At 37.5% G+C, this 22,572-nt stretch overlaps 1 protein-coding gene across 1 annotated transcript in view; it reads right to left on the bottom strand.

The window, feature by feature from the left end:
- Window positions 1-5,760: 5,760 nt before the first annotated feature.
- CPB1 (carboxypeptidase B1) overlaps window positions 5,761-22,572 on the bottom strand; it is a 30,927-nt gene continuing 14,115 nt past the window's right edge. The window contains exons 7-11 of the mRNA XM_006202785.3: window positions 20,419-20,529; window positions 20,240-20,330; window positions 19,369-19,571; window positions 7,825-7,909; window positions 5,761-6,123 (exon numbers count right to left, since the gene is read on the bottom strand). Coding sequence (XP_006202847.1) covers window positions 5,936-6,123; window positions 7,825-7,909; window positions 19,369-19,571; window positions 20,240-20,330; window positions 20,419-20,529 — 678 coding nt within the window. The 3' untranslated portion in view covers window positions 5,761-5,935. The remainder of the gene's footprint in view (window positions 6,124-7,824; window positions 7,910-19,368; window positions 19,572-20,239; window positions 20,331-20,418; window positions 20,530-22,572) is intronic.

Raw genomic sequence — 22,572 nt, 5'->3', positions numbered from 1 at the left:
TTATTAGAGTTTCTTTTTAAAAGCTACCTCTTTACGTTGACAAATGTATAGATGGTCATATATGAAACTTCTCAGAGCCACGGTTGTATACCTTTCTTATCAAAGTAATATTATTGAGGAGATGACCCTGTTATATGCACAGCAGCGATAGTTTCATTACTTTCCATCTGATATGTAATATGGCATGTATCCCTTGCCCCAACCCTGCACATAAGGCAGAAGATGGGTTTACAAATGCCTTCATGTTCTTGACATTGGACAAACTTACCGGCACTAGAAAATCCCAAAGCAAATGCTTACTTCATTGCTTCAAAGGGTGTGCTTGGCAGGGATACAGAGGAAAAGGAAGAGCTTGACTTTGGACTTAGACAAATGTAACCTCAGAGTGGCTCCCAAACACCGCCTACTTTACCTGCAGCAGGCTGCTTAGTTATTCTAGACCTTGGTTTCCTCATCTGTAAAATAGGGATGCAAATGGGACTCTAACAAGTGGCTCTAAGGGCAAAATGAGATGCATGTGTAAGGGACTTGGTGGATGGTCGGTACTGAACAACGTTTCCATGTCTTCTCGGTAGTTAGTACAATGTCAGGCTCTATAGATGAGCTTACTGGCCACTGTCAGGCTGCAGAGCTGAAGAGTGTCAGCATATATCATGTGGTAGATTCAAGTGGTTGCTGTGTCCTGTGGGGATAAAATATCTCTCTGTGTTTGTTTTAATGTGGGCTGCTTTGAGAAGAAAAATTATGCTATAGCTTTGATTTTTGGAGTTTTATTTTCTGATTCTAAAAGTAATAAATGCCTACTGAAAATCATTTAGCAAAATATGAAAGAGTTGAAAGAAGAAATTAGAAATCTCTCAATTCTAACTTTCTGATGTATTTTCTATATTAAAGCCTTTTTCTGTGCAACCAGTTTTAAAACTGTGTAGAGAAGGCCTCTGGTCTGTTTTTCAGGTCAGCTAGGAAGGACACTTTTATTTTGTCTGGGGATCTAAGTAAATGTTTGAAGGATCCTGGTATTTTTCAGGATAAGACTTTGATGATAAATAATCTTTGGCTTCTTAACATCTGTTGCATGTTGACAGTTCCTTGTTTCTGGGATAAGATATAGACATGTGATGCTTTAAGGCCTCTTCCTCCTCCCCAATCTATTTAGCCTCTGAAATACAGTACAATAGGTGGATTTCAAAAACATTTTGAAGCTTTTTCTCAGAATAGGTGTGATTTCTTGGCAGGCATAGTTCTGTACAACCTTATATTACTGCATCAAGATTTATGAAAGGCCTTGGCATATGTATAGAGTAGGATGAATAGTTGTTAGACACAATATCATTTTAGGATTGATTATGTAGGATGGTTTGATGTTTCATAGGTTAGATTAATCTCTTTAAAAAGATACCTAAGGTTGAATGCTTCACATGACAATGGTTTTCCATCTTTCTGGATCTTTGTACTCCTAGGATTTTTGTATGTCTAGACACAGTTAAAAATGTCACTTTATTGTTTTTAAGCTATGCATTTTTGCATATTTTTCAAACATCATTACTGTAAAAGACATGTCCTAGAAAATGGAAGTGAAAGTTCTCTTGTGATTTACTAGAATCTTTCAAATAATACCCAATCTTCAAATCAAATCTAGTAAACTACTGGAATACCTCTAGGTACCTCATAAAGGAAATGTTGAAAGAAAAATTTTTTGCCTTTAGTTATGGATATTGGATTTTTAACATTGAAATGAAACTGCCCTGTGAAATGCAGAAAAACTTGTCTTCATTAGTTGCAGGAAAGGTGGCATTTCTGGACAGAGATGTGGCTGTGTGATTCAGGCAGTGTCAGAACTGTCTAGAGGGGGTGTGACTATTTGCTCAAATAAGATGACCTAAGAGGTTCATCAAGACCCCATTTGCCCCCAAATAACCTCATTAACTGTCATGGTTCCTCCTGTCTTCCTTCTGTGCCTGAAATACTCTTTACCAATTCAGACAGGTTGTCTGGCCAGAGCAGGTGAATACATGTGATGCAATTCTAGATTTGTAGAACTCCCATGTCCCTCACTGGAAAACCAGTCTTACTATTTTAAAGCAGAAACACTGTTTGAGATAGAAAATATTCAGGGGGCCATTCCTGTGCTGTTCCTTAGTTGCTGCTTTGGGGTGGTGAGAGCTTGAGACTGAAGAGAGAGCTTAGAGCCTGTCCTAGGTTCTCAGGGTGGGATTAAGTCAAAGGAAGGAAGAGGAGAGGTGCCCTCACAGCCAGGGGCTCCTGTGTGGGCAAGGCTAGGCTGAGTCTGGTCTGGCAAAGCAGCAGTCTCTGGTCAGCCAGGCAGAAGCGCATACAGTACTACTACACTAGAAGGGACCAAAGCAGGCGTCTCTTTCTGTTTTTTCTCAGTTAAGCTCAGGCCTATGGCTACTCCTAGCCTGCTGGCTGTTAACTTTCAGTTGGCAAGAGAAATAGCAAAAATGTCTCCAGTGTAGGAATTCTCAGATACGTGGGTTTTAGGAAAGAATACTTGCATATTTGCTTTCCTTTTCCTTATTCTTCCCAAAAATTCCTTGGAATTTTAGAAAAGCCCATGCATATTCCTAGTTTCTGTTTTAAAGCACTGAACTTTGGGCTACAGCATCCTTTAGTTAGAGGTTGATGCCACATACTAGAGACTGGTAATGGAGTGTCCTGTGGAACTGTCTGTGAGTTGAATGATACACCTCCAACAAGATAACTTCACTCAGCTAACTATGGTTGAATTAGCCCTCCAATTCACATGGATGTAACTTAAACATAATAAGGGAAAGATAATTTTGCTAAATTAAATCTGTTTTTAAAATTAGCATCAATGCTGCTTAAAAATTCACAGAAATTTCTTTCTTTTTCTTCCTTTCTTTTTTCCTTTTCTTTCTCTTTCTTTTTTGCACTTAAGTCTCTTTTTCTCTGCCTATTTAAATGATGTATTGCTAAAGATGATTGCTTGACAAATTGTAGAAGCTGCACTGCTACCATCTAGTGGACAATTAATGAAATTAATCATTCTTTGGGTTGACAGCTAAGCAAATCATTGTGACTTTAATGGATTGTTTTTGAATAGAACACTGTTATAGATATTTCAACATATTATGCTAGATATGGAATCCTGTTTTCAATCTTGAATCCACATGGAAAAGAATGAGGTAATCTTTTGTTCTATGATTTTAAACTAAGAAATACTCCCAAATTACAATCTAAATACATATTATTATATTTTGAAATTTGAACTTTGCACAGTACTCTTCAACATTAGCACGTTCAGTTCTAATTCTGGAAAACTTCAAGTCATGTTTGATATACAAGTCATAGAGTGATTTTTGCCTCTTTCATTTAAGCCCAACTGATCCAGCCAGGGTCCCTGGCATCCTCTTGTTTCACTTCAATCTACTTTCCACACCTTAGCCTGGATGGTGTTTAAAAAAAAAACCTCTGATCCTGTCATTTACAAGTTAACATCTTTAATGTCTTTTAATTGTTCTTTTTTATTGAATGAAAGATTCTTTAAATTCTATAGTGCTTCATAATTTTCAAAAGTTTCACACACATGATTTCATATAATCCCATAATAACCTTTTTTTTCCCTTACCACTATAATGCCCCTCCCTCTTTCCTCTCCCCATTGGTAGTCACTAGTTTGTTCTCTATGTCTGTGAGTCGGCTTCTTTTTTATTTTATCACTAGTTGTATTTTTCAGATTCCACAAATAAGTGATATTATATAGTATTTGTCTCTCTCTGTCTGACTTATTTCACTTAGCACAGTGCCCTCCAAATTCATCCATGTTGCTGCAAATGGCAAAATTTCATCCTTTTTTATGGCTGAGTAGTATACAGTTGTATATATATATATATATATAAATACACATATTTACACATCACATCTTCTGTATCCATTCACCTGTTAATGGACACTTAGATTTTTTTGATGTCTTGGCAAATGTAATAGTGCTGCCATGAACATTGGGGTGCATGTATCTTTTTGAATTAGTGTTTTTGTTTTTTTCAGCTATACATCCAGGAGTGGAATTGCTGGGTCATATGGTAATTCTATTTTTAGTTTTTAGAGAAACCTCCATACTCTTTCCCATAGTGGCTGCACCAGTTTACATTCCTACCAACAGTGTAGGAGAGTTCCCTTGTCTCCATATCCTCGCCATTTGTTTTTTGTGTTCTTTTTTGTTTTGTTTTGTTTTTCAGCTTTCAGTTTTATTAGGTAGAATTGTTATAATTTGACCGCACATGTACGATATATTGCATATAAATACATATATAGAATATCCTACACTTAAAAAATTTACATATGTGTACTGTTCATTGTTCCTAAGAATGTTTAGAGCTTTAACTTTTTAAGTTTACCTAGTTATCAAAGGAATAAAGCCAATCACAAAATAAGAATTAATTTAAAAAGATACATATACCCCACTATTAACAGCAACATTATGTTTTCTGTTTTTTAATGATGGCTGTTCTGAAAGGTGTGAGGTGATACCTTATGGTGGTTTTGATTTGCATTTCCCTGATGATTAGTGATGTTGAGCATCTTTTCATGTGCCTGTTGGCCATCTGCATTTCCTCTTTGGAAAAATGTCTATTCAGTTCTTCTGCCCGTTTTTAAGTTGGGTTGTTTGTTTTTTGGTGTTGAGTTCTGTGAGTTGTTTATACATTTTGAATGTTAACCCCTTATTGGTCATATCATTTGCAAATATCTTCTCCCATTCTTTTCATTTTGCTGATGGTTTCCTTTGCTATGCGAAAGGCTTTAAGTTTAATTTGGTTCCATTTGTTTATTTTTGCTTTTGTTTCCTTTACTTACTAATCTGTGACAAAGGAGGCAGGAATATATAATGGAGAAGAGACAGTCTCTTCAATAAATGGTGCTGGGAAAACTGAACAGCTAATTGTAAGAAAAGATGAAATTAGAACATTCTCTAACACCATATACAAAAATAAACTCAAAATGGATTAAAGACCTAAATATAAGACTAGATACTATAAAACTCCTAGAAGAAACCATAGGCAGAATACTCTTTGACATAAATTATGGCAATATTTTTTGGATCCATCTCCCAAGGCTTCTTATTGTTCTTAGACAAATGTACTGAATCCTTAACATGACCTCTAAGCTCTGCTTGACATGATCCCCAACTCCCTCCTTGACCCTTACACGTGCCTCTCTTCCCTCAACTGTCTGAGTTCCACCCTCTCTGGCTTTCTTCTCATAGCATCTGTATAGTTACAGGGCCTGGAAGGGGTGCTCCCTTCGTCCAGCTAATTGTGAATCATTCCTGAGAGCAGTTTCTCCCTCACGAGGTAGGTAACGTAAATTAAATCACTAATTATTAAATAACTAGTTAGATAATTATTTGTTTCGTGTCCATCTTTCCTAATGGCCAATACAGCCATTGAGGGCAGAAATGTTATCTTTCTCTTTCATTGCTCTGTCCAAATTGCTTAGCAAAGTGCTTGGCATGTAGTAAACAGCTCAGAAAATAACTCAAATGAGCTGAGATGAAAGCTATACCACACTTTACAGTCTTAAATTTCCCCTATGTTTCTTCTTCCTCATCAGCCCCTGGCTCTAACCTGTGTACCTCTGCACTCTGCCAGGACTGGCCAGCACCCCAATGACTGTTAACACCTATATGGCTGACCTACATCATCAATTTTGCACTGCTTGTTTAGTCCTTTGTTCATATCTTTTTTTTTTCCAAAGAAGTGGACAATCTGTCAGGCTTTTCAATTATAATGATTCACTTTTATTATGATCAGTATTAAAGATCCAAGTAGTTTCATAGACCCAGAAGCTTAAAAGAAAGATTGGGATCTGGAAAATATCTAGGCAAAAGTCGGAGTTCAGGGTAGAAAAGAAAGAAAGAGTGAACATTTAGAAATAAGGCTCTTAGCACTCTGGACTAGTACAGATGTTCCAGGACATAGCTGGTAACATGGTTGATCGCCAGCATTGTCTCCTCACAGGTTGCCTGGATCTGGGATTCAGGGAGGGCAAAGCCGTATCTCCCTTTGTCTCGGAGTTCAAAGGTGAAGGAGTATTTGATTCCTAGGTCATAAGCCCAGTCATCAGAGCCCCCAGCAGCAGGGTCTAAAATGAGCAAACAGAAGAAAAAAAAGATCTTTACATCTAGGAAGGAGATTAAAAAGCCCACCAGCTTCCTTTTATAGTTACAGATGTTTCACTGCATAAAATTGCATAGGTAGGCGAATTTCCTAGTAAACTGGATCATAAAAGCTATGGGGGCTATTTTAAAAATCAGCCCAGCCTTACTACTAAGTCTGCTTTGTGGGAGTGGTGTCTTTAATATCCCAGGAAGTATATACTTTATAATATTTAAACTTCTCAGTGTGCTTGTGTGCTGTGGTAAACTATGCTGTATAGTGTGAAATTTGTTTATGAAATATATACAATTTCTGGGAAAAGAATGTATGTTCCTGGAAGAATAGGAAAACCTGCATGATGATTGTGAGAGGAGAGGACTCCAAACCCTGCTGAAACTTGCTGAATAACGACATTGGAGCAGCTCCAGGGCAGGGCTGTGCCTTCAGTTTTGTATCCTCAGGCTCTAGCATATGTCCTGGCATAGACTAGGCACTCACTCAGTTATTCATTCAATGACAGTTATGATGTCATTCATTTATTCAATCACTTGCTTATTTATTCATTTATTTATTCAGTCAACAGCAGTAAAGCTCTCACTGAGCAGCAGGCCATGTGCTCAACTCTGGAGATGCCAGGACAAAGGAAAGACATGACCCCGCCCTCCAAGGACTTACAGTGTAGTGGAAAAAGGAACCTTGTTGAACTAGCCTGAAACAACCTACAAGAAGTTCACAATATGTAAGTAGGTAGGTGGGTTATTTCTGATAGAAGCCCCTTTAAGAAAACAGTATACCCCATCTGATACAGAGAAGTTCAATAAAGGACAGGAATACAGAAGGCTGTAGTCTACATGAAGCTTTTTAAAAAAGCCCTCAAGATTAGAGCCTATCCTCCATTGGAGACCCCTTGATGATAAGAGTGGCCTTTTTTCTTGCATTTCTGGTCCTTTAAGGCTTGGGACAGAAAGAAATCGTGCAAAGGCAAAATATATGTAGAAATGGAAAATGGGGCCTGCACAATGTGCCTTCCCAGTAGAATCCAAGCAGCAGCATCCGAGGCTCTGGGGTCTGGCCCCTACCTAACCCTCTTGCCACTTACGTCTTTCCCTTGCAAGTAGCTTGAGCCTGAAGTAGCCCTTGCAACCTGCAGTCTGTTTAGCCAGGAAAACCTTCTCTCTGTCCTTCCAGATAAAGCTTCTGTGTCATCATCCTGAGAAATCATCCCTGATACTGTGGGAGGGGTGCTTAGTCTTTGAGGGTGCTCTTTTCTTGTGCATCCTTCTGTCACAGCACTTAGCACCTGTATGACAATTGACGGTACCTCTTCCTGCTTCCCTGCTGTGGGAGGTTTGAAGATTGCTCCCTGGTCTCCCACCTTCCTTTCTCCTCTCTTGTCTTCCCTTCATCTTTCCTTCCTTTCCTCCCCAGCACCTACTGAGGGCTGGCACGTGGTAGATGCTCAATAGATGTTCCCAGAGAGCAAATGTTTCTGTGGGCTAAAAGGGATATTTCCCTCCCCGCCTCCCCGCCCTTTTCCTGAACAGAAAACCAATTACATATTTTGTAAAAAAATTCACTGTCAGGCAAAAGCCATGTGCTTTAAATGATAGAAAGGAAAGACTCTGGGAACCATTTGTCGCCTTTTAGCCACGTGGATTCTTTGCACAGTTCTGAAGCCAAAACTCACAGATTGTTGAAGCTCCTGGGCCATACGTGTACTTGGTGCCATGCAGGGTGGCAAGTTCTTCCACGGCAGCTTTGGCCAGGGCATTCTGCAGAAGAGCCAGCAGTGAGTGAGTGAAGAAATAGAAGCACACACTGAAATAGACAGCTGTACATTATTTTTAAGATGAAGACATGTAAGTCACAATTCAAGAGTGCCCATCCCTATTTAGTCGTGTGATCCAGGTGATTCTTGTGGGATGTCTTTCCTAATCCCCTCACCCAGCACTCGCTCTGAGCTTCCCTTTGTCATGCACACAGCGTGTCATATTGTGTCAGTACCATCAGCTGTTCTCTGAGTTCTCAGTGACTTTCTGTCCTTTATCTCAGTGTCCCCAGGGCTTCACTCCTTGTGGTTACTCAGTAACTCTTTGTTGAAACTCTGAGGATGTTTAGCACACTTCTTACCCTATTGTTTGAGAATTAGGTCCTTACATTTATTTTAAATCATTGTTGCAGTAAAATCTGGGTCCTAGCTCTAAGTTCTGTTTTAGTCAGAGGACAGTGATTTACTTCATCTTCTTTTTTATTTACATGGAATTTAGTTGCTCTTTTTTTTTTTTTCCTGGACTTATTTAGTCTTGTTAAACTTTTTTTTTTTAAACCTCAGTTACGGCTAGAGAAATGAGGCTATCCTAGATATCCCATTTATTGACATAGTAAAATGTCTCCCCCTGTGAAGAACTATTTATAACAAAGGATTAGTTTGGCAAATTTATCTTGTCTCTGGAGCTTGTGAGAGAAAAGCAGGAGGCAGGGTCTTTATGGCTGTGCAAAGAGGTTGTCTGCCTATTACAGGCAAGCAAACACCAAATGCATACAAAATAACCCCAAACAAAACAATGCAAAAAGCACCTGGAAATATAGCAGGTTATAAAGCCAAGATTAAGTCATGATAGGATTATGTGAGTTGGGGCAGGAGTGTTAGAACCCACTCATAGGAATGATTGACAGTCAATGCAACGTTCAGTGGTAACAAAAATGCTCAAGACTGGACAGTTCCAAGGAGGAGTGGTAGTTCCAGCATGGAAGAATTTTTAGACTGAAAAATTGGAGAACATTTGTTTCATTTCAAAATACAGAACATTTGAGTTCCAGAATTTAAAAAGTAGCAAGTATTAGCTTATGTGTTTTTTTTTTTTCTTAGAAGCAGCATCAGACTTGTTGCCCTCCCACCCTTATACCCAAATCAAGGAGAAGGGCTCTACACCACACCCCCTCCCTGCACCGTCAACTCCCGAATATTCATTGACATACTGTCTATTTAACAGAATCACTTGAAAAGCAAGACTTGACTTAGCTGTCTCTGATTGTTTATTGCAGGAGAATTAGCTATGATTCATTCTGGCTATAAAACTAGCTATATTTCATATGTTGGCATTGTAATTGTCTTGTACATATGCCTGGAAGCTGTGAGGCAGGTGATGACATCAGAATAATTCTCTTTTTACAAAGTAGCAACTTCCCTTAATTCTTGTTCTAATATTAAAACTGGTTTAGTAAAATCTTGAGTCAACTTGATGAGGGCGTGGCTCATTCAAGGATGGATTCTAGCTCTCAAAGATTTCAAGGATTCTGGCTCTCAAAGCATTAATGCTTCATCAACCAAGTGGTAAGTTTGAAAACTTAAAAGGAATGATTAAAACTTAAATTGTGTTTTTCTGGTCTGGTCCACTAAATGATGCAATCAAATTCTTGGAATTAATTTATTATTCCCAGAGTTTTGGGAATTTTCCTTTTTTTTCCAAACTAGTAAACTAATATGTGCTTTCTCATACTGTATGGAATCTTTACTGCTGTGATCTAATTGTTTTTGTTTAATCTTATTCTAACCAACATACTAGAATTAGGTCTTCTCTCCACCCTGCAGTATGGGGCTTACTGCCAGTTGAAATCAGAATAATCTGTAAACATTGCACAATGCTCAGGATAGATTTAAAACCATCTTTTAGAGTTGTGAAACATAGTGAGGTACCAGTTCTTCTGGTAGGTAAACAGCCCGTTTCCTACTGTTATACAGTTTCTTTAACTTGCCATTCATCCAAGGGAACTTCTAGTTGTCTTTCTGTGAGGCAGAACCTCTGATCCTAGAGTACTCTTACTCCTTCTCTAGCTACCCTCCTCAGGCTTTCTACTTTTCGGTTTTTTATTTTTTTCCCTTAAGCATTGAATTCTTACTTTTAGTAGAAATAAGATTCTAATAAGTTCCAGGCATGTCATGTACGGCACTGTGACTATAGTTAACAATACTGTATTGCGTACTTGAAGATGGCTATGAGGATAGAGGTTTAATGTTCTCACCATAACAACAAAATGATAATTATGTCAGGTAGAGGGTGTGTAATCTAATGTGGTAAACACTTTGTAGTGTATCAAGTCATCACATTTTATACCTTAAATTTACACAACATTATATGTCAGTTATATCCCCGAAAAACTGGGAAAAAAAGGAAATGTGATTCTTCAGGATTGGTTCCAAACGTGGGAAGTTTTGAAGACTAGAGATGATTTAAGACAAGATCACAGTCATTATCTATTAACTTCTCGTATGTCAGATGACTTTCAAGTCTCTCAATATCTTTATTGGTGTAACGTAATATTTGAGTTATCTAACAAAACCGAAGGGGCTTACTCGTAATCTGTTATCTCTTTTGGCTTACCAATTTACCCGTTTAGTCATAGCTACAGTTAGGGCCACACAAAAATGTTTAGTTTGCCTTTCCTCAAAGTGATAACCAAGTGCTTTCTAAGCCTTCAGAGACGTATTTTGGAGACAGTTGCTCTGCCTTTGATGCTAAAGCAATGTCTAAGATTGATGTTAGCTTAAAAAGGCAGTTATTTTGTTCCTGTCACTGGTGCCCATTGAAGGAAGTTTGTGCCTCAGCCTTGGCTCTCCTTGTCCTCATTGCTCTCTCATCTTGATGCCTACCTCATCACCGCATCCTTCAGTGGCTCTCTCACCTTCTACTGAAATCCAGCCTCCTCTCTTGACATGAAGAGTCTTTGTGAGTTAGTCCCTCCCGTCTCTCCCAGGCTGCATCACTTGCTGTGTGACCCCATGTTCCTGAACTACTTTCCTGTACACCCTTCCCTGCCTCTCCTTACCTCCATGGCTTTGGGCATCCTTCTCCCTCTGTTGGAATCCTCTTTCTCTCTTTGTTCACAAGGAGAATTGCCATTGTTCTTCCAGATTCAGTCTAAATGTCCCCTTCTTTGCAAAGCTGCCACGACTCTCTTACGGAGCACTGAGCCTCCCTTCTTTGTGAGGGCTCACATCTTTATCAGAGTTTCTATCACTCTGTGCTGTAATCATTTGTTTTCACATCTATTTATTCCCCAGGTGAGCTCCTTGCAGCAGGGGCGGGGTTCTTGGCTATTCGTTTTGTATCCTCAGCTGATTGCATAGCACCTGGTTGGTTGATTGAGTCTTGTCATAGGACTTCAGGTGGGCTTGATTTGGATTGGGGTGCAGAGTGCTGAGCTCTGCAAAGGCTGGACTGGGATCCTCCCTGAGTGGAGACTGGGGATGCTTGTGGGTAGGGTGGTGGTACCATGTAGTGATGGTTGGTGGGTTACCACTTTTAGACATTGACCTCTGCTGTGCACTTTACTTACTTCCATTAATTAAAAAAAATAGTGAAGTCTATTGACTCTTTCTCTCAGCCCCTCCGAGGCCAAGAGACAAAAAAGTTAGAAGAGACATTAATCAAGCAAAATATATTTTAAATTCCATTTATCTTAACAAAAATCCTTGGAATCAGTGTGGGTTTTTTCTTTTGAAGAGTTCAAATACTTTTACAAATGTTACTCATTTATCTTCCTAACACTATCTGTCCACATTTCATCAGCACAGAATTTTCTAGCAGAATGGAATGCCAAGTGGGGCAGCACGCTTGGTGGGAATGTTCCAGCCACGCTGGGTGACTGACCCCTGCCAGGAATGGTAGAGAGAGGTGATTCCTGCATTTGCTAAATGTTAGAGAGGTAACTCCTTTTCCTCATGTGTTTCTGTTAAAAGGGATGAAGATAGCTGACAAAAGACTGGCAGAAACAATAGAACATCAGAGAGTATGATCCACATCTTGAAACCCCAATTAATGACACTTTCTATATAACCTGTCATTTGAGGGACATCTTACATTGTTGCTCAATGGCTTCAGAATAAGAACTAACATTTACATAAAACCTTAGACTTTATAAAGAGCTCTTGATAAGAGCTAGATATTTTTATCCCCATTTTACAGATAAAAGAACTGAAACTCAGAGAGGATAAAAGAATTTGCCCAAGGGCACGCAGCCCCGTAAGTGGCTGACTTGAGCTAGGTTCTTCTTGCTTTAAATCCTGTGCTCTTTTTCACTTCTCCTTGTGGCCTTGAAATACTTCAAAAGAAGTGTTGCTGGAGCTGGTTTTACCAATTGTAAAGAACAGAAGGAAGCTAAATATAAATCAGCCTCAGAGAAAACTTTGCTTTCAGTCAAGGCCAAACATGGCCAGCCTTTATTAATCCTTAGATACGAGTTTCCGACCACGTCTTATGCATGTTCTCTTTTGTCACCTGTTTTCTTAAAAAGAGGCCTTGGTCATAGAGCAAAAGACAGAGTCTAAAATGTCACATCTAACTCAAAGCCCAGGAGACAAAGGACCAACTAGTGTAATGTTTCCCCAGGCTCTGAGCTCCAGGGGGCTGGTGAGATGAAAAAGGCAAGGGTGTTCTTTTCCGCTGACCTGCGTTCCCAGGTAAGGTGATCAGGAAGCCCCTGTCTCATGACTGTGCTCATGGTCCTCATTGCCACCCCTGTGTACACGGTCAGTGTCACGACAGCGGGGGCTGCCTCTTCTAATCTTCCACTGGTCCATTGTTACAATACAAGAAAACAAAAGCCCCAGACTGACTGTGGGATATAAACCAATTAGAAGGAAATTTTCTTCAGAACTTTGTTTCTAACTTGAGGTTCTGAGTTTAACCATCCCTCGGGGTGAAAACACGTGGTAATGGAAGCATCAAAATGATCTTTAACTGCAGTTTCCTTCCTTCTGTGATAATGGGTAACTTACGCCAAGGGAACAATGAGAAATTTACATTTTTACATTTTGGTGCAAAAGGAGAAGCCCCCAAGGCCTGCAGGCAGGACCGAGGAGAATGCTTTCGGGACTTGAAAAAACAAATATGTTTCCGAGGAGAAGGAGGAGAGTAAACCAGTGCAGGCTCTGGTTGCAAAGACTTGACTTGGAAGTAAGACAAGGAGTTGGGAAAGGCATGCTTCAGGAGAGTGAGCCTGTCTGTCTTGGCAGACCCCACGGGGAGCGTGGCAGTGCTTTCCCTGATGTAAACCAAATTCTTTCTTTGGCTGATCTGCATACATATTTTTACAATTCAAGTAAAATGTGAAGCATGAGTCAGCTGAAGTTGCAAAGTTCATATAATTTTTTTTTTTGTGGCAGTGGTGCTTCTTTCAAATAAATGTTAAAAGATAAATACTGTGTAATGGGGATGTACAGCCCCTCTTGCACTTTAAATTTGCTGAAAATTGTAAACTATTTGTGAGGAGGTGTACGATCCTGTGAAAGCCAGGGACCTCTGGCCAGGAATGAGACTCTTCTTATCTTTGTTTGAAACAGGGTTTCTCAACCTTGGCACCTTTGACACGTGGGCTCGATGATCCTTTGTTGTGGGGGCTGCCCTGCGTGTTGTAGAGTGTTTATCAGCATCTCCTGGCCTCTGCCCACTACATGTCAGGGGCACTCCCACAACCAAAACATGACATATACTATGACAACCAAAAACATCCCCCCAACATTGCCAGACGTCCTCTGGGGGAAGGGCAAGGGGCAAAACTAGCTTACAGGGAAGTCAAATAAAAGATATAATTATGTTAAAGAAGAATGTATTTTTGACAAAAAATTGGAAAGGAAGACAACTGGTTTTAAAGGTGCTCTGAATGCCTGATTTACCTCTGTTGACGATAGTGCAGGTGCCTCCTAAACACCACTGCTAGGTCATTCTTACTAAAATAATACTGCCTGCAGGTTGCCAGATTTAGCAAAAAAACAAAAGCCAGTAAAATTTAAATTTCAGGTAAACAATGAATGCTTTTCCAGTATAAGTCTGTCCCATGCAATGTTTGGAAGGTACTTAACCAAGTGGTTATCTGAAATCAGATGTAACTGGGAGTCTGTATTTGACCTGGCAATCCTGTTTACCAGGTCACTGGCTCCTGGGCGCACTGTGATGCAGGATTCATTCTGACATTCAGGTCCCTCCATAGCCTGGTTACTTCACTCCAACTCTTCCCTCGCGAGAACACTCATAACAGGCTGACCCCCCCCCCCCCAGCCAACTCCATTTTTCAGTCCCACTGTTGCACATTTGTTGGCTCTTCTTTCTCCCTAAAATGCTTTCTTCCTTCCTCTGCCACCTAAATTCTGCCCATCCTTCAAGGCTCCGAACAAACGGCATCTCCTCTTTGTAACCTTCGCTGAACAGCTTCATTGCACATTGCTGTTTTCCTGCCCTGAACTCCTGCTACTGTGCCTAGTTGGAGGCTTCCAATTCTGTACTTCTCTTGTGTGGTTTCTGATATCAGAGTCTTGATATTTCAGTATAATCCTGCATTCTCAATGGCAGGAACCATGGTTTACACCGAGCACTTAATAGGTACTCAGTGGAATTTCTCGTAATTGCCTGATGCATCATGTATTGACTGGGCCCTGCAGAAAAATTTTAACAGGCCAAGAAGTCACTTAAAATGTATAATGGTAAATCAGCAACTGGTTTCTCTAATCAAAGAAATTTTACAGTTGTCATTTAAAATATTTTTGTCTTATAAATGAGATTAGAAATTCTGAGAAAATTGCTGAAGCAAATGTTCTGTGCCTCAAGTCCTGTCTGCCTTAGTTGCTGGCAGCCTGCCTGACAGAGGGACTGTGACCCTTTTACTCTTGTTATTAGGCAGGGACGTGGTGACAGCTGTGACTGAGTGTGTACGTGGCTCTGCAATTGTCCACTTCCTAAACACAGTATTTCTTCCTCTGATTTTTATGTTTATCTCTAATCACGCACTTGCTTCATGCTCACATGCTTGGGTGGAGCAGTAGGTTTCTATCTTGGTGGCTCATTAAGTAAAACACTTTTAATTAAGAGGTAGTGAGGTGCCATGAGACAGGACGATGTTAGATTTTAGAAATAGATTTCTATCTTTTGGTCAAGTTGAATAATTTTTCAGAAACTGTTAGACTGTCATATTTCTCTTGGTTAATGTATATAAACCCATGAAAGTATGGGCCAGGATCATAGAGACTGGGCCCTGAGAAGTCAGGGATCTTAGTGGACTAGTGTGAATCTTTAGATATGTCCAGGGACAGAGGTAATAATCATGTATCTGTAAGGATAAAAGACTTTATTCATTAATGTATGGTCTTTTGCAGACCAGCTGCATGGTGTACTGACATGGCCTCACAGATGTGTGTGAGTGTGTCTCTGGAAATTGGGGCAGCCTAGGAAATTCTTCAGGACCCAATAGCTCCAGACCTAGTGCCACCTCTACTGCTGGTATTGGCTTAGCCCAGTCTCCATTGTCTCAGCTGGAAAATGAGAAAGCAGAACCAGAGAAATTCCAAGATTTCCAGCTGTAAAATTCTGCGCTTCTAATTGCAGGAATGTACTGATGGATAGTGCCCTGGATTGGCACCTTTGTGTAGTGTACATTGGTTTTCCATTTGGTCAGTCTGGGGAATGGGTCAAGATACTTAGTGATTGGTTATTATTCTGAGTTCCTGTTTTTGAACTTAAAAGTGGTATTATAATAATTATTATTGTTAACAGAGCTATGGAGGCCTCTTTGGGGGAAATGTAGACCAAAGATTGGGAGCTTCTCCATGCTCAATAAATGCAAAGGTTTGGATAAGTCTGGAAGCCTTTTCAATTATGCATCCTAATTTTTATTTTCCTCTGATGATGAAGAGGTCATATATTTCAATATTTCATTACCTTTTAGAATTTTGGAAATGTAAGTATATTCTTTTTTTGGGCCTTAAAACTTCTTTTGAGGATACTGATAGCTTTATATCAAAGAAGTCAACACTGAGGAACTGGACAGTTTATGATGCATTGGAAACTCACAGCTCAATTTGTATTCTTTCTTTAAATAATATAATGTGCGTAAAAGCAGTTTGCAATCAGGATAGCATTGTACATGTAAGATACTCTTATGATTCCTCGTACTTTTTACTCATCTGCTGAAGATATATTTTTTGGTAGCCTGTGTAATCCATGGTATTACTTCTCTTGTACGTTTACTTCATTGGTCTTTTGCATTCCCATCTCTGCCTTTCTTCCCTGTAAAGGTTGTCTCATGATATAACTGTCAGGTAATCTACATGTAAGATCTTTCAGAAATGAGGCCATGTACATTTTTATCATGACTCAGATAGCAAAGGGTTGCTACTTATGGTATGTCCTAAATTTGGACTGAGAACGCTGATATTATTATATAGAATAATTTCCTTCTAATTATTTCATTGAAGCAATTTTTTTTTGCTACAAATATGATCCTATATATTTTATAGGTATAAAGAAAAATAAGAATCACATATATATATGCCAAAATCTGTATATGACAAAGTCCATTTTGCATTCCTTTAAGAAAATTCTGAGTTATCTATGATGTGCTATGGTGCCAATAATTCATGTTATTAATCTTTTACTATCTTTTGTTTTCTACAGTGGGTTCATATTTTTCTAATTGAGAATTAATATGGGGCCACTGGATTTGGATGGAGCACTCATCTTTCTAGGGCAATACTTTTATTTTTTTAGTGATATCCTTATTGCAAATAAAAACCATGAAAAAAATAATATTTTTTGTTTTGAAAGACTCAAATTCTCTCTTGGCTATACATGTATTTATAATAACACTATAGTTATGAGTTGTTCTAGCAAAATGTGCTTAGGAAGTAAGTGAATTGGATTTATAAAAAATAAGAAAAAGATTGAAAGGCTCTCTAGTCAACTATTCAAAATATATAAGTTGCTTTGGGGTGCCAAACTAAACTCAGATCCCAAGTGAATCAACTAATCAAATAACATGCATCTTAGATTTTACTAATGACATTTAAGTATTTCTTTTAAGATACTAGGTAAAAGTTTAATCATAGGAAAAAATGATTGGAAGTTAAAGTAACTTTTAAATCAATGTGTGTGATATAAGCACAGATAAGTTTTGTATTTTAGTCACCTATTTTATGCTCTGGCAAACGTATGACATAGCATGTACTTTTCATTCAATTTATTAGTTTTTTGAGTATAAAAATAAACATCCAAAGTAAGATTATTTTGTGGTTTGTGGTTTTTTTTTGAGAATTGATTATGAATATTTTACTTTGATATAATTCTGTTTCACTTCTTTGTTAGAATTTAAAACAATTTTGGAGAATTTAATTTTCTAATTTTTTTCTTTTTCTAATTTTTAAAAAACTATTACCACTCTTTCCTTGCTTTTACATGGAGAAGTGATTCTTAGGGAAGAATGTCAGTGGATCACATTCTGCTGGAATGGTTTCACATCACTTGGGGCACATGTGAATTGGCCCACTATACTCACTCTGAGTCTTGGGTCTTTTCCTGGAGGAACCGTAGGAAGTAGCAAGAGTTATTCATGAGATTCCAAAGGTAGAACTTACTTGATTATTTTTTTTTAAAGGATAATTTGTAAGACTTTTAGAGCAGCCCAGATACTACGTTATTATTGTATGGAGCCAGTGGGGCAACAAAGGTTTCAACATTGCTAAAAGGGTTTAATCTTATTCCCCAAATAAGAAAAAGTATTGAAACTTTGTGAAGCAGCTCAATTCCAAAGAACACTTTCAGCTTTTTTGTTCAGCTTTTTTGTTAGACTAAACACTTGTAGTCTTTTATGTTTAAAAAACTAGTTGATATTGAGCAGACTGGATATATTGGTTGTTGTTATATTTAATACGGTTTCTAATTTTATTCTCAATATTTTACTTATTAACTTGTTAATGCTTGGTTTTTACGGCTTTGTCTCTTCTGATGTGGTACAATTTAAACACTCACAGGAATTAAGCAAACAACATACTCATACCACTTTCCTCTGGTGACCAGAAATCTAGGACTGAAACAAGGACCACACCCATCTCTGGACAGCAGGCCTATGAGCACCCACTGCTGGGAACACTTACAGACTGAGCAGAATTGGAAAACTCAAACATTGAATGGTTCCAACTAATGATGTTCTCCTTTGTTTTTTGGCTATGGTTAGGGAATATGGAAAGCTTTTTAAAAAATAGCATTTCTTTTTAAAGAAAAGTTTAGCTATCAGTTTTCTAAGAGACTGAGTTATTTTTTTGTTTTGCTCTTCAAAAAATATGTAAGCATTACATGTTTTATTTGGTCTCTGAAAGACTGAATCTAAAAGTCCAAAACAACAGTTTTCAGTTTATAAAGTTACTGGGTCTTTGAATTTATTCATTTAGGTAAGCCAAATATCTATGTCATGGGCTAACTGGAATAATTTTTAATTTTTTTGGCATAACTCAAATGCTTTAAATCTTATACTTATTCTTTTAAATCATTGGTCCCAACTTCTGGCAGCCAGATGTTCATAAATTAAAAAAAAAAGTTGTTTGAAAGATTCAAACCTGCTTATTTTAAAAAAATTTGCATTGATGTAGGATATTTGTTAATGTGAATATTATAAAGCTCTTATATTATTTAACTTTATGTGGTTAATCTTGATTCTCCAACAAGATTGCTAATTTTTATTTTTCAGTTTTGGGAATCTTCTTTATTGTTTATTATTTACACTGTTACTTAATGTTTTTATGGTTTTATTATTAATAAAAATTTATTTTATTTATAGTTTGTTTATTTTTACTTAAACTGTAGTCAAGAAGAATGCTAATTTTTTGAAACAAGGATATTTAATTTTCTTTTCATTATTTCTCATATCTATTAAGGACCCATTCATATCATTTGTTCATTGATTAATTTGCTTCTATGTATCGCCTAATCCAACAGCGAAATAAGCAATTTTAGGATCTTATCACTTAACCCAGTATCAACCAAATATGCCAGATTCCTAATGACATCTGCCATACTCTGCTTGTGTCAAATCCAGCTCAAGGGCAACTTGATGAAATTGACTTTCTGATTAAGATTAAGTATGAGGTGAAGGAACTTCATTAATCTGAAATCATCATGTGTGTCATTATTGCGGTGAAGCAGGAGGAAGTGGAACTATTGTCATTTTGAAGACTAGTGAATTAATCATATATTGGGGATCATTACCTGCATCAAAATCATATTTCTTCCACACAATTTATCTAGCCAATTTCAGATTCCTTGTAAATCTATAGTATTAAGTTTTTTGCTTCTATTACCAAAAATCAATAATGGAACTTCCAGAAATTATTCTTATAATAATTTTTTCCAGAAATAGAATTAAAAAATCTCAACAGTGAAATAGTAGATCTACTACTATGACTACTTACCAACTCCTTGTTGTCCTTTGGGAGTACATAACCGTAGGAGTAAGGGTAGAGCATCATCTGGGAGTATGAGTGGATTGTCAGGTATGCTTTGATGGAAGAGAGGTTGTCGCGGATGAAATCAGCCAGGGCCTTGGTCTCTTTTTCAGACTCTGCAGCAGATCCACAGTAAGTTTCATCACAGGGGTTTTGAGAGGCTCCCATTGCTGGAAAAACATATATTGTTGTTAATGGCAAATGGTTGTCTACTGAAGTTCTCCCAGGGCATATTTCAAAATTTCAAACTACAGTGTTCAAAAAATAAGTTGTTTTCACAATAGTTTATAATCATCCTCGCATGTATATGCATTATAAAGTACATTTAGTCCCAAGATTAGGTTGGTTTTAAGCTAACGGTAAAAAGTTGCATGTGAAATCACCAATGTGTCCCTGTGTAGCACTAAACAATGAGATCAATAAAGTGTAAGAAAATTAATAAATAGGGGGCAAACTAATATCCAGGAGAAATTTCTATACTGTTGTAATCATTTACTGAGAATTGAATCACGAAAGTATAATTATATCACAATTTTATTTAAATAATTATTTAATGGTGGTCTCCTCTTGATTGTGCATTCCACAAAGAGGATCATGTCTGGTTTGTTCAATATCATGTTTCCTGCATCTAGCATGACTGGGAACACAATAGAGTAAGCAATACATTTTTATTGACTGAATGAGTAAACTGTTTATTGTCTGTGCTTTCAGAAAGTTAGAATTCTAAAATATAGAATTTTATATTTTTTTCTTGTTTTAGACACTTGTGTTTTCCTCTGTAGTTTTTCTTTGTATGCTTTTCAATAGATGCATGTAGAATGGTCAGCCAGTTACTTACAGCACCAACGAGCATCAAAATTTCTATTGGGGTCTGTGCCAATGCAGGTAGTTCCAGCATTGGTGGAGCGGGTCTTTCTCCACATTCGGTTCTGAAAGTGCACTATATGGTTAGGACAAATATAATAGAAAGTCATTAGTTTTAATTTTATCAGCCCCTCCTGGTATTGGTTCATATACCTTGGTCCAGGTGTAGATGTAGCCATCAATATTGAGCACAGGCAAGACATAAAAGTCTAGCTTGTCGAGAAGTTCTGTCATGTGGCTCTCACTTCCATAGGTGCCAACAGCCTGTGTATAAATTACAAAGCAGAATTTCATGGAAAAGTGGAATGTATTATGGTGTTAAAATTTACATAGACTGTGCGAATATTGACAAATATTAGTAACAAAACTGCTGCCCCTCTTTGAGGTAGATATTATTAATATTTAAAAAGCAATTAGCGAAATACTGCTGACAGTTTTTTAAAAAAATAGTTTCTAATTCTTCTTTGTTTCTAGAATACTCTATTTCATCCATATGTAACTCAAATAATGATTAATTTTCATTTTAACTTTTTCCCTTAGAGATGAACAAAAAATTTAATAAAATTAAAGACTTTTAAAGAGCATTTCCTCATTTGATGCAGTGAGCATTACTCATTTCCTTTGAAATAGAAATTGCAGTCACTTTTTCTCAAAGTTAGTAGGATATGAGGGTAAGACCTATTTCTAGTAAGTAAGGAATGTCTACGGATGTCTATGCATATTCCTAATACTGTCATCTAGAAATTGTTTAATTTTGGTGAGACTGCCTGTAGATGGTTTCATTAGAGGAAGTGGCTGACACAGAAGAAGAATGAAAAAGCCTCTCACTGTGAAGTGAGTTTACACTGATGGTTTTTGGAGAATCTCTCACCAAGTCTCCAATTGCATAATGATGAAAGGCTTCTTCTTACTCCTCTTTCCTGAGAAGGGAACCCTGTTAAGGGTCTAGTTTTCCCTACTAAGTAATATGGACACTTATCTATGAATGACTTCATTCCCCTTTATTGTGTTCTCTTAATCACAGTTCTTCAGCCCCAGGATCATATTAAACTTACATTTAACTCTTCCCCAGGCTTGCCTGAGTAGATTTTAAAATATTTACAGCTTCTATATAGTAACAGTTTTATAGACATTTTGTGACTCTACACATGTATGTTTGTTAAAATAACACATGATAGAGCATTTTAGGTTGGAGGAGCTATAGAATCCTGTTCTGTTAGTGGTCTATAATTGGAGATAACCCAAGGAATATTGAAAGTTCTTTCCTTCTAGAGGGCAGATGGTGAGATACTGAAATTAAATGGTGCCAATTGGATACATAACATGTCTAGAAACCAAAAACCTAGTAAATAGATACAGAAGTGCTTTACATGTTTATATAGTAATATTCTTGTATTTTAAAGCACTTTGATACTTTAAATTTTTACTTTTGAAATAATTTTAGACTTAGGGAAGAGTTGCAAGTATGAGGAGTTCCCATATACCCTCCACCCAGTTTCCTTTAATGTTGCTTTCTTACATAATCATGGTACAATGGAGAAAGTAAAGAAATTAATTTTGGTGTAGTACTATAAACTAAACTATCAGCTTTAATTTAGGTTTCAGTAATTTTTCCACTAATGTCCTTTTTCTCTTATAGGATCCAATGTAGAATCCCACATTGTATTGGGTTGTCATATTTCCTTAGTCTTCTCTTATCTGTGACAGTTCCTCAGTCTTTCCTTGTCTTGTATGACTCTGACACTGTTAAAGAGTACTGGTGTGGTTATTTTGCAGAAGGTTCCTCAATTTGATTTTTTTTTCTTTTTTAATGATTAGAGAGAGGTTATGCATTTTGGGAAAGAAAACCAAAAAGATGCTGTATCTTCTTAGTGCATAATATCAGGGGTTGCATGATATTGATTGTATCTTATACTGGTGATGATCCTGACCCTGCTGTTGTTAACCTTGATCACTCGGTTAAGGTAGTTCCTGCTAGGTTTCTCCTCTGTAAATTTTGCCTTTGTAATTTAATGCATATTTTTGGGAGATATTTTGATGCTGCAAATATCCTATTTTTCTTTAGACATTTACCCATAACTTTTTGTGTCCATTCATAGATTTTCCTGAAGCAGTCATTACTGTGGTGTTCTAGTGGTAACTTTCTATTTCACTCATTTGTCTGCCCATTAGTTGCAGTTCTTCTATAAGAAAGAGTTGTCTCTTCTCTCCCTTTTCTGTGCTTATTGAATCATCTGTTTATGTCAGTATGGGCTCATGGATATTTAAAAGGGTTTTCAGGTCTATCTTATCATTAGAATTATAGGG

Source organism: Vicugna pacos, chromosome 1, assembly GCF_048564905.1.
Source record: "Vicugna pacos chromosome 1, VicPac4, whole genome shotgun sequence".
Lineage (NCBI taxonomy): Eukaryota > Metazoa > Chordata > Mammalia > Artiodactyla > Camelidae > Vicugna > Vicugna pacos.
This window is presented reverse-complemented; position numbering and strand designations above follow the sequence as displayed.